Consider the following 14,257-nt stretch of genomic DNA (forward strand, 5'->3'; position numbering starts at 1 on the left):
TATTCCTATATTATTTAGGAAAAAACAAACCATTTCGAAAATTAATCTTAACATTTTGTTTGCTTCGTAACAATTTGTTTTAAAGTAATTTGGAAAAAAAACTATGAAGCTGCTTTGATAGTACAAAAATTATATATCTGTTTACATACACCACAAAAAGTAAGCAAAAAGGTCTGGTTCAAAATAGAATACAGGAACAAATTCAGTAACAATTCATATATATGTGTGTCTGGTTTGGGATTTCTCAAGAGCCACACAGGCTCATAATCTTTGGCAAATGAAATGCATCAAATGGTTGCAATAATTAGAGATTATTATGTACCAAAGAGCAATTGTTTACACTAAGAGAAAAAAAATGATAGTCTCCAATATAAACATACATCTAACTTTTTCCCTTTTGATGAAAATCGAAGTAAAATTGGTTTCCACGAGAGTTTTTACCTTCTAAATATGCCTGTATTTCTCCTAACAGAATTTGTCACCCAAATTGTCCTATCTTTTTGATCTCATATTGCCTGTATGCTGGCTATTTTTTCAGAGACAAGTTGTAAAGACATCACTCATCATTTCTATGTGACCCACACTACCTCTAGTAAATCGAGCTCCTAAATATGTTGAGAGAGTTGTAAAACAAGTAGTTTGCTCATTGAATTTCATTTTTTCAATTTGATATGCAGGTTGGGATTATCTGGTGTGTGCTTATTCTACTTTAATGGGCGTGTAGGAGACGAGGGCTTTTTTTCCCGACGACAGTTCAAAATGTCAATAAATGACAATGGAAGAGGAATAACTTGATTCATGATAAAGAAAAAAACAAAACAAAAACAAATGGATACAGCTAAAAGGAATATATTATAAATTGTGAATCATTTTTAAAAATGTAAAAAAACAAAAAGAAAAAGAAAACAAACAAAAAACAACAACAAAAACAAAAAAACAACACAACCTGAAAGGATGCTTTTATTAAGCAAAATAAACATTGCTGAATGACTCTACAACCAATACAAAAGTAAAATTTGATGTGAAGTATGGAAATCAAATGCTTTTAATGTATCATGAACCATTTCACTTAAGTGCCCACACTGCCTGTATGTTTTTCTTGCCTTCTCAGTACCAAGCACTTAGAAAGAAACCATTGTAATATCATTCTTAGGCAAGGACATAGAGGCACATAAAAACGGCAACAGATATATACTTTGGTTGACAGATACATTTCACAAAAGGGAGGATGTCTCTAAGAAGACAAGGTGTTTGTATTGATTTAGGAAGGAAAGAAATGGAAGAAAATATGACATGATAAATTATAGAGTAAGAAAAATTACCTTAGATCCCACTGTGCGTATAAATTGGTCAATGACAAGCCATTTCTCCTTAACTTCTTCAACTTGCTTACTCTTGAAGGGATCGCGTATTCGAATCTTTACCTCTAATTTCCCGCCTGCTGTTTTCCTGCCATCCATGAGCTGTGACAATACATAACATAGATTCCATATTTAGCATGTCTAATACAACTTATTAAAAATAATCTTCCATTTTCAGCTTTTAAATATTTACATTTTCAAGTACTCAAAGATAATCTTAACATCAATTTGTTGCAAATACAATAAATAAGCCACAAGTTGATAAGAGGAATTCATAAACTGATTCAGTAGGAGGAGGCATTAGAAATTTGCAAGGTTGAAATTGAACATTGAAAAAATAAATATAAGGCCCAGGTTCCTTCATACACTTTCAGTCTAAAATCCTAATAAACTGATTTGATAGCTGGTAAAGCAATACATATTAGTAATTGTAGATTAAGTTGGAATTCTTAAAAATATATTTTAATCAATCTTATCTGGCAGTGCACATTACATGAATGCTACCTTACTGTTCTTGGTACTTTCTTCAGAGGGAAACTACTATATAATATCCAGCCCTAACTCATTTGACTGCCTTAAGTTTAAAAAACATGGATGAAAAATAAATGACAAGACTTTCAGAGTAAAGTTTGAGTTACAATTTTAATTTTAAACCCCAAAAAGCAAAACTACTATAAATTAGTTTACTTACATCATAGCTGTCATGTAAGGTACATTTGCTCTCTAAAGGCTGTAGTTTGACACTGACAGTGCCAAGCAACTTGTCTCCTTTGAAGAAACCTCTGGAAATCAAAATATGTAACAATGTAGGTACAAATTGAAATATCAGTTTCTAGTTTATAAAGTCATTTGAGTTGGATTAAACAAGGAATATCACGTACACTGTTCTTACCTTTTTAGAAAAACTTCAAACTTCAGGGCTTTCCTTTCCACAAAGCGGAAGAATGCCTTAGATGCTCTGCTAATTTCTAATTTGAATGTTTCTTTATATTCTGGAGATACAAAATGAACAAAATGTTGAAGAAAAGTAAGGTAACTTTGGTGGCATGATGCAGGCAATATTTTGTGTGTTATTCGACTCCAAAAATAGATCCTTTTCCTTGGGTTTGTCTTATTAAAAGTTTTATTTTAAAATTCTTTTCAACAAATTTTAAGAATATTTAACAGGCGGCCCCTCTATTTTAAAGTATGCCTGTGATAGGACAATGTGGGTCAAAGCCTTTAAAAACTAAGATCACGAGAGGAAATCACAGGATCTCCATTAAAATTGAATCAAAATTTATTAATACCACCTATTCTGCCATATTAAGGAAAAAGACTATGTTTACTTGGAATAAGAGGCCACATACGGTCTTTTTCCTTAAGACAGCAGTATTGTGATCTAAAGGCATTACTCTCAAGAACAAACTTTACATTGCCTATGTCATTCTTTATGAAGAGATGTCGATTGAGAGCAGTTGATCTGTTCAGTCAATTATTTCTATTGTTACATGAAGTGTTAATAGCCTATACAATACTATGTGTAGAGAATGCTCAGATTACGCTGAAATCTTTTGGCATTTAACGATGTGATAGCCAAAAGAAAAAAAAGTGCAAGCTTACAATGTCATTAACAAAGAGCAAGGATAAAAATTTATTACCTGGATTAATTGTATCCTTGACAGTGCTTGTGCCACCAGCTTGAGGATGCTCCTAAAATAGAATGAATTAGAGCATTAAAATTATGCATTTTGTTACAATCTCACTGCTGTTACACAAAATACTTTAACTGAAAACCGAATACTATGGTGGGTCAAGAGATGAGTTCCTGTATTTTCCCTGTGATATAAAGGACATTACATTTGAAAGAGAAAATTGGTTTCAACTCTAGTTCAAAATGCAGACGCAATCTTAATAAATCATTGCTTTAAAAAATGACCATTAACAAATTTTTCGGGCCATAATACAATTCTTTCCTATTCAAGGTGTAAATACATTCGGTCCGTCTTCTTACATCATTAAGTCTTCTCATCTGTCATACATATCTGCATGGAGGTATTTCTTCATTCACACTTCATATCTCTTCTAATACATATCTATAGGGTAGTATTTCTTCACTCATAAAGATATGACTAACCCCATACGATAGATAGACAATTGAGTAAACCAACAATCTCATGAAAAATGTTTTCATCATTCATAGCTAACTTGTGTTAACGTAATTTTAAGAATAATATAAGTTGACAACATCCTCACCAAAGTTAACATGTTTTGAATAAATTATGGTTCAAATGCATAAATAACAGAATTGCAATCATTGTTTATAATTACAATATGTAATAGTAACTTACACTGGGGTAAGCCATTTCATATTTCACAACCGTATCCATATCTTTCTCTGAATAACCTGTGGAACAGTAAATATTTTGAAATTTTGAAGATGTTTGTCCAAATGTAACACAACTGTGTGATAACACCTATTTGATAAAGCAGAAATGAAAAAAATGTTCAGTTTGGTTAAACCATAAAATTTTGTGATAATGACAGCATACCAATTCTCATTTCAGATAGTTTTAAATAAATTAATTATTTCACAAATAAAGTAGTCTGAAATAACACAAAGTAAACATAGCCTTATGAATTGAAATCTACATACAAATGAATGGAGAACAACTGTTGTCATTAACGAAACAAGCCTACCATTAAAGCAATGAGAGAAACCTACTTAACGTAAACATATAAATTTAAATATATACCTGATGGTAAGTTATATTGTATTCCTCTTTCTATGGTTACTTCCATGTCCGCATCCCCTAAATCTGTGTTGCTCCTAGAATAAGAAAAAAAAATTCTCCTCACATGAAAAAAATAAAAATAATGCTTAAAACAGAAAACACTGTATTGTAAAAGTTCTTCTTCTTCTAGGTTCCATGCCTGGTCCAGGCTTCGGATACTGCATGAATTATCTCTCTCCATTCCTCCCTGTCTCTTGCTTTTTCAAACAGCTCTTGGATTGTTAGGTTGGTGAAGCCCTTCAGTTGGTCTATGAGTGTTTTTCTTTGTCTCCATATTGTAAAAGTATGTTACAGTAATTGACACTTTCCCATGATTATCATATTTTAGAGCAACTGATAGAAATGACAAGTGACTGAAACTAAATACAAAAATAACAATGCCAAAAAGGACTTACTGGACCATTGAAAATGTTCTCATTTCGTAATGAAATCTTGGGGCAGGGTCACCATGACGGTAGGCACTTTTCAATGATTCAAGATCTTTACGACTATTTTGCTCCAATTTTTGAAATCTAAATGAAAATTAATAAAAAATAAACTTTTTTTTTTAATTTCACATTTGAATTCATTATTTTAACAGTAGACAGCTTTATAGACTAAATCAATCAACTTTTTTTTTTTTCTTTTTTTTTTGGGTGGGGGGAGGGGGAGTTTTTTTTTTTAAAAAGGGACAAAAAAAAAGAAAAAGAGAAAGTGAGAGCAAAAGAAAAAAAAATAAAGCAAGCAAGAAAGAAAAAAGTGAAAAATTCGATTTAAGCTGTAAAATTTAGGTATTATATTGATATTGTTTAAAATATAAATGCTTAGTAGAGAGTATTATGTGCTTGCTTTTTTCAATACATATTTATTTATTCAATTAAAATGTATTCTGCAATAATGACTAAAGCAATAGAAAATATAATAGCAATAGCAACATTACTTTGCTGTTGCAGGGACATCACCAAGTTTTTGATAGTGCTGAGCGTTCGTGACGGAGACCTGAGGAAAAACAATTTTAAAGAATTGACAAAATAAGCTTTTTTCATAAAATGAAAGACAAGTGTGTTTTTTAAAACATTTAAGATTATTGTTATTTTTCAGTTCGAGATACATTCTAAAAAATTTTAATTTAGGAAAATTAAAGAAATGCAATAGATGTAAGCTAATCATTAAACTGAAAGAGAATGTATTATCACATGTACAAAAATCACGCACCCTAATTTGTCTGACAAGGTCTTCTTGAAGAGTTTTGAATACTTCCTCCCTGTCTCCTGTAGGCGTACAGTCATCAGCATTAACTACTACGAATTCTGTTTCTTCTGACTCCAATGGAGATGGGGGTACCTGAGTAAAGTCAAAAACGGAGACTCATCTGTAAAGTTGTATTTATAGAAAGCTGATCTTTAATAAAATATTCAAAAATGCTTTCATATGCAATTTTAGACAGAAAACATGCAAGATCAAGAGCCACTTGCCCTTTCCCTAAAAAAAGAAACAAAAACAAAACAAACCAAAACCAATAAAATTGTATGGCGTCAGTCAAAGATAGAGTATTAAAGGATTTGTAAAAAGAGGGTTTTATACACTGCCTGGAATCAACATTAGTTCACATGGAACTCTCTCAGCTACCTACCTACATGTGGTCAATGTAGCTTAATTGGTATCATGCTCGATGGGGGCAATTGTGGATATTTATGGTCTTATATTATGCTGGATTAGCGGGAAAACAATACAGCCTTTTTCATTTAATTTTTTTTCAACTTGAGAAATCAGTTGTCTTTCTAAAACACCAGTCAAAATTTGATATTCCTGTGGTTAATAGTTTTCTTTTAATATCACATTATGAGGATCTAATCTTTAGTGCTTGTAAGTTTTTATGCAGTAAAATTTTTTTTAAAAGTTTTCAAAACTCCTCAGCAGTACCCCATGGATTTTAATTAAACTAGATGTGTACATCTGTGTTCTTGAGTCATTATCATTTTGGCACTTGTTTTCCTTCATTTATTCTTGTTTTTTTACTATTTCCATTTCTCTCACCGTTGCATTGGTCATTCCAGTGGAACTGATAAGGCTACAGTAAACAATTTACGTCACGTATGTGGCAAAATATATCATACAAGTAAACAAATAAAAAACAAAAAAACAACAACAAAAATAAAAAATGCTGTTGTTGAAGATAACACTCGGTGAAAAAGTTTCAATAAACTTCATTTTAGTTTGTGAATTAAATCATTGAAGAAGGCAGTATGACAATAATTCCAAATATATTTGTTAAAATTGTATTACTGATATCAATATTCTTAATCGAAGACAAAAAGAAATTTATTTAAAAACAGCCAGAAACATGTATGAACATTTTAAAAATCATATGGATTAGCTTTGATTCATCAGTAAAAACTAAAAACCAATATCATGTCAGCCTTCAATATTTCAATTTACTACCAACCTGCCCATCAATTTTGACCTCTTTACAAGAACAAAATCAATCACCCCATAAGGTTACTGGCCATGCTACAAATATTTCATTATCTATCAACAATGACAACTCGGACATTTTAATTGATGTTTTGCTTAAGCAAAAGGACATACTCGGTGATAAAAAGAAGATTCAAAATTATGAAAATATATAATTTATTCCAAATTGCGACCCTTTTCCTCTCGTAGCACCAACACCACCCAAAAACGAACAACACTGTCCGTACAGGTTACATAGAATCATCTTCTTTCCTCCAAGATGACACATTTAGACGTTGTAAACCATTTCACTCCAGTCACACAAATGAAGAGGTAAAACATTCAAGTAATTATCAGAATCAAATCAGTATAACACGACAGGCATACCATAGAATACCACAGACATACCACATCAAGTCATTTGAGGGAAATCACTGCCATATATACCTTGAGTATCACTATATAAAGAGTTAACACAGTAACTTGTGCACAAAAAGAGAAATTTATAATCTATTACTTAGTCAACATGCACGAATACTAAAAAAAAAAGAATTAAAGACCTAAATGGATCCTTCACTGAAGTTCATAAAGCAATCTACAATCAACACAGAAACAAAAAAGAAAAGAAACATAATCAACCCTTGACACCTATATGACACTATTAAGACGTCCATTTCCTAGGAAAAACAATCCCAAAGCAGCAGCATATCCTCGTAAAACAACGTCTACCATTCAAATTCAAATATGGACTTGTAAGGGAAACAAATTATAGAAAATAGTCATCAGCCATTGAAAAGTTGCTGAAAAGATCTTGTGGCATTAGGGATGAAATGGACAAAATGGCATTTATCCTGAAAATCCCATAGCTCAAGTGTGCCCAAAGCCATATATTTAATTCAATTAAATATTTAAAAAAAACGAATAAAAACTAATAGTATTTTCGTTTAGTGTTTCATGCTCTATTTGTAAACTGATAATTGGACAAAATTCATGATGTGGAATACTGCTGGAGAGAAAATATGAATCTCATCAAACGATGCCAAATAAAAATTTTAAGATGAAATATTCATGCCTTTCAAGATTTTGCTGCCCAGAAAACTTGTTATGTATAAGAATATTAAGACCAATATTTTTACTTTAAAATTATGCTTGTCCGAATAACTGTTTGCAGCTGTGAACTAAAATATCAATATGAAAACTACTACAATTGAATTTCACTGATAACTCTAAAACCACTAATATGAACATCAAAAAGAAGATACTACTTCATGATGAAAGAAACCCTTGCTTTGGTTGTGGTGGGGGAACAATTAACATATTCATCTCAGCAACTGAGCAATATCAAAATATATTGCAACAACTTATTACCAACACCAGCATCACAGATCCTCCCTGACCACTACTTGTTCCATCCTCCGACTGACCTCACTAAGCTGACCTATCTCTGAAATAACGCTCAGTGGGGAAAATGCCATACTGTGCATATGGAGGGAAGCTGAGAAGATGGCACAGAGCCAGACAAGTTGAAGAAGAATAGACAATACTCCAGCCAGAGTGTAAAATGAGTAAGTAAATGATTAAAGATAATCTTTTTAAAAGCAAGCCACGTTTACCATTATGCATGAATTCTGTCACATATGCCTATAAATATATAGTAAATCAATGATTAATGAGGTATGAACAAAAAACATAAGTCCAGAATTCAATAACAGTGATCAAAATAATTGAATATAATAAAGCATGTAACAGAATAAAACATATTTAAAATCAAATAAATACATTTCTGGCTTGTTCTTTTTCTTTTCTTTAATGTCAAAAATACAAAACGAATTGTAACATCAAACAAGAACATGGTAATTTTTAAAAATGGTATCCTAAAATTATATGAAAATGATTTTTCACTGTACATTTATCCTCTTACCTGTGACAGATCGACAGGCAATCCACATTCTAAGGCCTCCACCATTGGCTCGATTCCCTGATGCAAACATTGTAATAAATCATTGATAATAATAATAATCCATTGATGATTCATTTGCAAAAAAAAATAAAAACAAAACAATAAGCAGTGGAGATGAAACGCACAAAGCGCAAATGATTCAACATCTATATTACATTAACATTTCTCTCCACAAATGACCTCTTTGTATTGATCTGTTGAATAGTTGAAATGTTACAAAAGAGAATGCCTTTGAAAATTCTAAGACACTAAATTAGAATTATTCAAAGTCAAACTCTCTGATACGTTGGCAAAAAGTTATGTTGTGCCACTTATACTATATCAAATTTATGCACATAAGATCATATATTTAATTCATGTTATATAACCAAACAAATTTTATTTAAATATCAATCAAAAGGGAAATTAAACTGAGTGAAGACAAGTGCTGTTGACCTGCTCATCTTTCGCCTAAGAGGAATTTAATTGTGATAATGTAGAACATGTAAACCTTGAAGTCAGGCTGATCCTTTTGTTTATATCATTGATATGAAAAGTACTTACTAACCTCAATCAAAAAACGTTCCTCACCTTCATCATTCTGACATACTTCTTAGCCAGTTCTATATCATGGTTCTTCTTTGCCTTCATTGCTGCTTCCTTAAATTCTCCCATTCTCTCTCTCAAAAAAGATAATTGTTGATCTACCCGGGAATTACTTTTTCTGGCAGCTGAAGAATATATGAAATTAGATTTTTTATTAACTTGTTGGACACAAATGTAAAAATAATGATATTCAATAAAAAAAATAATGTTTATGAAATCGATCTTAATATGACTGTGAAAGTTAATGTAAAGTTTCAATTGTAGTAAATGATAAATATTTTCAGGTTTTCTCTGTCTGAGACTTGCCGTAAAAAAAGTTTAAACTTTCAAAATCAGATTTACAAATAACATAATCAAAATCAGGCTTAATTATATTTAACATAGAAGTTAAGGTTTCCAAAACAAATCTTAATGTAAATATGATTGTAATGATTTCATTCTTTACACAAACAACACGGCAAAATAATTCACTCCTTGTCAAAAAACTCAGGGCATATAAATAAAATATTACTGTTCTGTCTTTGGATTTGAGGATTTCTTGTAACTGCTGCTTGTGCTGAGCTTGCTGCAGCTGTGGATTTTGGCGCTGCTGTAGAAGGTGCTGACGGAGAAGCTCTTGCTGCCATTGTTGAAGGCTGGGGCGAGGCTTGTGCATTTGATACCGGTTTTGTAGGAGAAACTGTGCTTGCTGCTGCAGGTGGTCCTCCTGGAGACTTTCCAACAGGAATGGGGCCAAACCCTATGGGGAAATGAATTTGCCTTTTCCATAAGGACAATAAAATTCACCTAATTACCACTATCCAATTTGTTTAACTAGTTTGTAGCAATGGGAAGAACTTAAAACACGGTTTTGGCAATTCTGTGCTGAGAAATAGGAAGTGAGCTCAATTTAAGTAGGAAACATGAAGGAAAAGAAAGAGGAAGAGAAGGCTAGGAAGAAGAAGAATGAGGCAGAAGAAGAAGAAGAAGAAGAAGAAGAAGAAGAAGAAGAAGAAGAAGAAGAAGAAGAAGAAGAAGAAGAAGAAGAAGAAGAAGAAGAAGAAGAAAGAAGAAGAAGAAGAAGAAGAAGAAGAAGAAGAAGAAGAAGAAGAAGAAGAAGAAGAAGAAGAAGAAGAAGAAGAAGAAGAAGAAGAAGAAGAAGAAGAAGAAGAAGAAGAAGAAGAAGAAGACGATGAAGAAGAAAAAGAAGAAGATGAATACGACTTTGAGGAAAACAACAATTCTTTTTTTTTTTTCAATATGGAGAAGAATAAAAAATAAAATGGTAAGAACGATAAAAAAATAAGAAGAATAAAGAAACATAAACAATTTAAACAAGAATTGGGAAAGACAAGAACCATAGGCAGCCAGGAAGAGAAGAAGAAAAAGTAAATATTCATTACAAACATATTATCTAAAGAAGACTTTGGACAGTAGCCAAGTTCCAGTGAAGTACCTGGTGGGGTGGGAAGTTCTTCAAAGTCCACAGGTCTTCCAGCCTTCACACATTTTATTGCATCTTCAAATTGCTGTAATATAAAGTAAATTTATCATATATTTATTATAGACACTACAGACAAAATTGGTAAATACATCAGTTCTTGTTATATTGAAATCATCATTCATCTATATCCTGTGCATATTGTCAGTGATGAACTATTCATCGTAGAAATCAAACTCAAACCACTATGATTGAAACATTAAAATTATATAAGAGTCCTGGGGCTGAAACGGTTAGCATTTAACTTCAATGTTATGCACTGAAATATTTTTTCTTCAATTAATAGTGTTATTTTAATTTAGTGCAATTATTATGGTAAGAGGAAATGATGCCATTTTATTTTAATATCGTTGATTGAGCAAACAAAATTATAAAATATAATGATATTAAATATAAATATACAATGTAAAATATTTTTATAAGGGTGATAATAACATTATAAAAACTTACTTTGACAATTCTACCCATACGTCTCGCTTTGCTACTGTTTCCCTCTGCCTTTGCCGAGGCTTCACTCTCTTTATATTTAGCCAACCTTTGTGTGAGGGCCTCCATTGCTGTTCTTGGGGTCTCTGGTGCACCAAACAATGCTTTGGCCTCTGAAAAAGATTGGTTTTGTAATTGCATATTACTCCCATACATTGTATTTTATAGAGACAAATATATTCATTCTTGACACTATTCAACAAAAAATACAACTTGTCATTGAAAACGTCTTGATGAATAAGAAAAGATTACCCTCTAAAGTGGTCTGCGGAGCATCATCTTCTTCATCTTGTTTTGACTCGCTTCCTGCCCCTTGGGGGACAGACCTTTGGATGGGGGCAGAAGTTTGAGGCTGTTGCACAGTTTGTTGACTTGCACCTCCTGAAATATTGTGTGAAACTTAATTACTTCCTTTACTTATAATAAACATATTCGTTCTATACCATCTCTGGCCATGTTTATAAGACTAGCTAAACATACATTTATTTGTCCTTAACAAAATACAAGCCTCTTAATGAGAAGCAATGTTGTTTAGTGTATGTACCGTTGTTTTTGTATAGTTTCTTTGTGCAACTCTGTATTGAATCATTAAACTATTGTTTTTGTTTTTAAGGGTTTTACAGTGCTTGCAACACATTTAGGCCATTTCAGCAAAAGTAAAAAGGACGAAAATGGGATAGTGAAAAAATATTTACAATTAAAAACACACTGGGAAAGGTAATACAAAGGGGATTGGCTGAAATGGGGAAGAGATGTAGATTCCAAGAGCATGGTATCGAAGTACTTAGTTTGAGATCATGTAAAAGTCTCATCCAGACACAAGCACAGGACCCCAATAAGACTCAAATGCTTATATCATACATTGAAAAAAATAAAGCTAAAAATATATAACAGAGAGATGATTTACAGTCGACTCCGCTTAATCGCACACCCTTGGGAGTTTGGCTTAGTGTGTCGATTAAGCGGAGAAGCTAATAATAGCATCTAAGCCCCAGCTTTCATGTGCAATTCAAGTAAGACCTTCCATTCTGGGTTTTCAACATTAGAATGTTTGTTTCTTAACTTTTATTTATTTATTTATCTTTTTATTTATTCATATTTATTTATTTATTTTTATTAATTTATCTCTTTATTTATTCATATTTATTTATTTCTTTTTATTTATTTATTTATTTATTTATTTATTTTTATTTATTTATTTATCTATTTATTTATTTTGTTTATTTCTTTTTGCTTGGCTTTTTGTTTTGTTTTTTTGTTTATTTTCTTGTTTTCTTTTTCATGTTTAACCGACAACAAAATGTGACATTATTGTTTGTAAGAACAATAATTGTGAAGCGTTGATTGCTTTCTATTCTGTTCAAACTGTTTATAAACCCTTGTTTCCAATCCCGCCAATGTAGATCATCTGTCAAGTGTTCTTCTTAGATTAAGCGGCGTTGTTTGTCCACCATGTCAAGTTTTTCAGTGTTTGTCAGGGGTGGTTTGTCACATTCCGATGACTCATCCTCATCTTCACTATCCAGGTGGTGTCTTTTGTGTGGCTGAATGGAACGCAGCAGCTCCTGAGATGTCAGTTCACCGCTGATGGGTATATTGTTGTCCAGTGTAAAGAATTGATCGAATGTTTCAGCACAAAAGTTGTGTGAAACGGCAACAGCATCGTTGATATCATATGGCTGTTGGTTGTCACTGCAATCAAGGTGTAGCCATCAAGTGGAGATGGTGTGCAATTAAGCGGAGCAATTATATAGAAAAAAATCTGTTTTTCAGGAATGTGTAGCGTATAAGCGGAGAGTGCGATTAACCGATGTGCAATTACGTGGAGTGAACTGTACTAGAAAAAAAATCATCTCCAAAAACTTGAACTGTACACTTGACTATTTCCCTCCCAGCCAAGGACTCCGACCAGGAAAAGGACAAAACCAAATAATCTCATTCCAAGAAAGACAGAGAGCAAGTTGGAAAACAGATATAAAGGTATAGAAGACATAGTAAGTGACCTCCCTGCCCACTATGGAGTTCCATAGAACCCCATCCAGAAACTATTGTGAAACTTACTAAGCATCTATGGCATCTATGGTCAGTTATGTATTATTCATATACTAATTAAAATCACTTCACCCTTTTAGTATTTTTATCTCCAAGAATATGATATTTGTAATGTACTGTTACTGTAATGTAACTATGAGTTAAGGGCATTTGAGCACCACTTGGTTCATTTAAAAACCCTATTACTGATATGATATGATGTATGACATTGCAATGACATCTACCAAATCAAATTATGACATATGAGTTTACTCCATAAATCTAAATTGAATACTATCGAAACAAAAAACTTGGGCTCCATCTCTTTTGCATTGTAATTCTGATCTTCCTCTCTACCCATAAATGATTGGCTACCTTATGTCAAGGTGATATGATCATAAGCAGTTGTACTAGTCTCTTTCTCCCAACCAAAATTAGGTTTTATGACAAGTATGCACTTAAATCCAAGCTTCCATGTCCGACAAAATCACACATACATGATGATTACCTGAAAATTCTGGTGGGACAGGAGGCATCTGACTTAAGTCTACGTTTTTCCCTTCATCCAAAGCTAGGATCATTGCATCGAATTGCTATGAAGTAAAAAACAAAACATAGAAATACACAAAAAATTAATAAACTTTAAAACACACGTATTATATTCAAAAGAAAGAGATGTTTCTAAATACGACATATTGAAAAGAGCATTTAATCCAACAACAATTAATTACCATTTATCAAAATCAACAGGTAATAATAAAATGAATTGAAGAAATCACATTCACATTTCTTATTAGTTTCAAATCATCAGAAAGTGTTGTTTGATATGCCTTCTGAAAATTCATACAAAATTGGTGTGATAGGCATTCTTTTACAAAATACTGCTTTTTTAAAGTATATAAACTGCTACCAATTCTGAGTATACAATTTAAAGGATAACCATACCTTTGCAATTTTCACATAGCTTCCGGCCTTAGGAATATCCCCTCCTCTCTTTGCCATCAGAGCAGCTTTCTTGTACTGGTCTCTTCTTGTTGCAAGAGCCAGTTTTGTTGATTCTGAACCACAAAAAAAAGGGAAATCCAAGTACATGATAAATAAAGAGCACGTGGAGCCAAGGATAATTCCATCTTACAAAACTTAGCAG

General features: G+C 32.2%; 1 protein-coding gene across 4 annotated transcripts in view; it reads right to left on the bottom strand.

Moving 5' to 3' along the window:
- LOC144980932 (coiled-coil and C2 domain-containing protein 1-like) overlaps positions 1-14,257 on the bottom strand; it is a 57,261-nt gene that overhangs the window by 20,894 nt on the left and 22,110 nt on the right. For all 4 annotated transcript variants that reach the window (XM_078928905.1, XM_078928896.1, XM_078928884.1 and 1 more), the window contains 17 exons: positions 14,056-14,168; positions 13,619-13,703; positions 11,332-11,460; positions 11,044-11,192; positions 10,549-10,621; positions 9,625-9,852; positions 9,099-9,238; positions 8,490-8,546; positions 5,330-5,458; positions 5,055-5,113; positions 4,531-4,647; positions 4,097-4,170; positions 3,692-3,747; positions 3,002-3,053; positions 2,254-2,353; positions 2,053-2,143; positions 1,323-1,463 (listed from right to left, as the gene is read on the bottom strand). In XM_078928905.1, coding sequence (XP_078785031.1) covers positions 1,323-1,463; positions 2,053-2,143; positions 2,254-2,353; positions 3,002-3,053; positions 3,692-3,747; positions 4,097-4,170; positions 4,531-4,647; positions 5,055-5,113; positions 5,330-5,458; positions 8,490-8,546; positions 9,099-9,238; positions 9,625-9,852; positions 10,549-10,621; positions 11,044-11,192; positions 11,332-11,460; positions 13,619-13,703; positions 14,056-14,168 — 1,793 coding nt within the window. The remainder of the gene's footprint in view (positions 1-1,322; positions 1,464-2,052; positions 2,144-2,253; positions 2,354-3,001; positions 3,054-3,691; positions 3,748-4,096; positions 4,171-4,530; positions 4,648-5,054; positions 5,114-5,329; positions 5,459-8,489; positions 8,547-9,098; positions 9,239-9,624; positions 9,853-10,548; positions 10,622-11,043; positions 11,193-11,331; positions 11,461-13,618; positions 13,704-14,055; positions 14,169-14,257) is intronic.

The sequence above is a fragment of the Berghia stephanieae genome, chromosome 1, assembly GCF_034508935.2.
Source record: "Berghia stephanieae isolate SIO BIC M18660-M18661 chromosome 1, UCSD_Bste_1.3, whole genome shotgun sequence".
NCBI classification, from domain to species: Eukaryota; Metazoa; Mollusca; class Gastropoda; order Nudibranchia; family Aeolidiidae; genus Berghia; species Berghia stephanieae.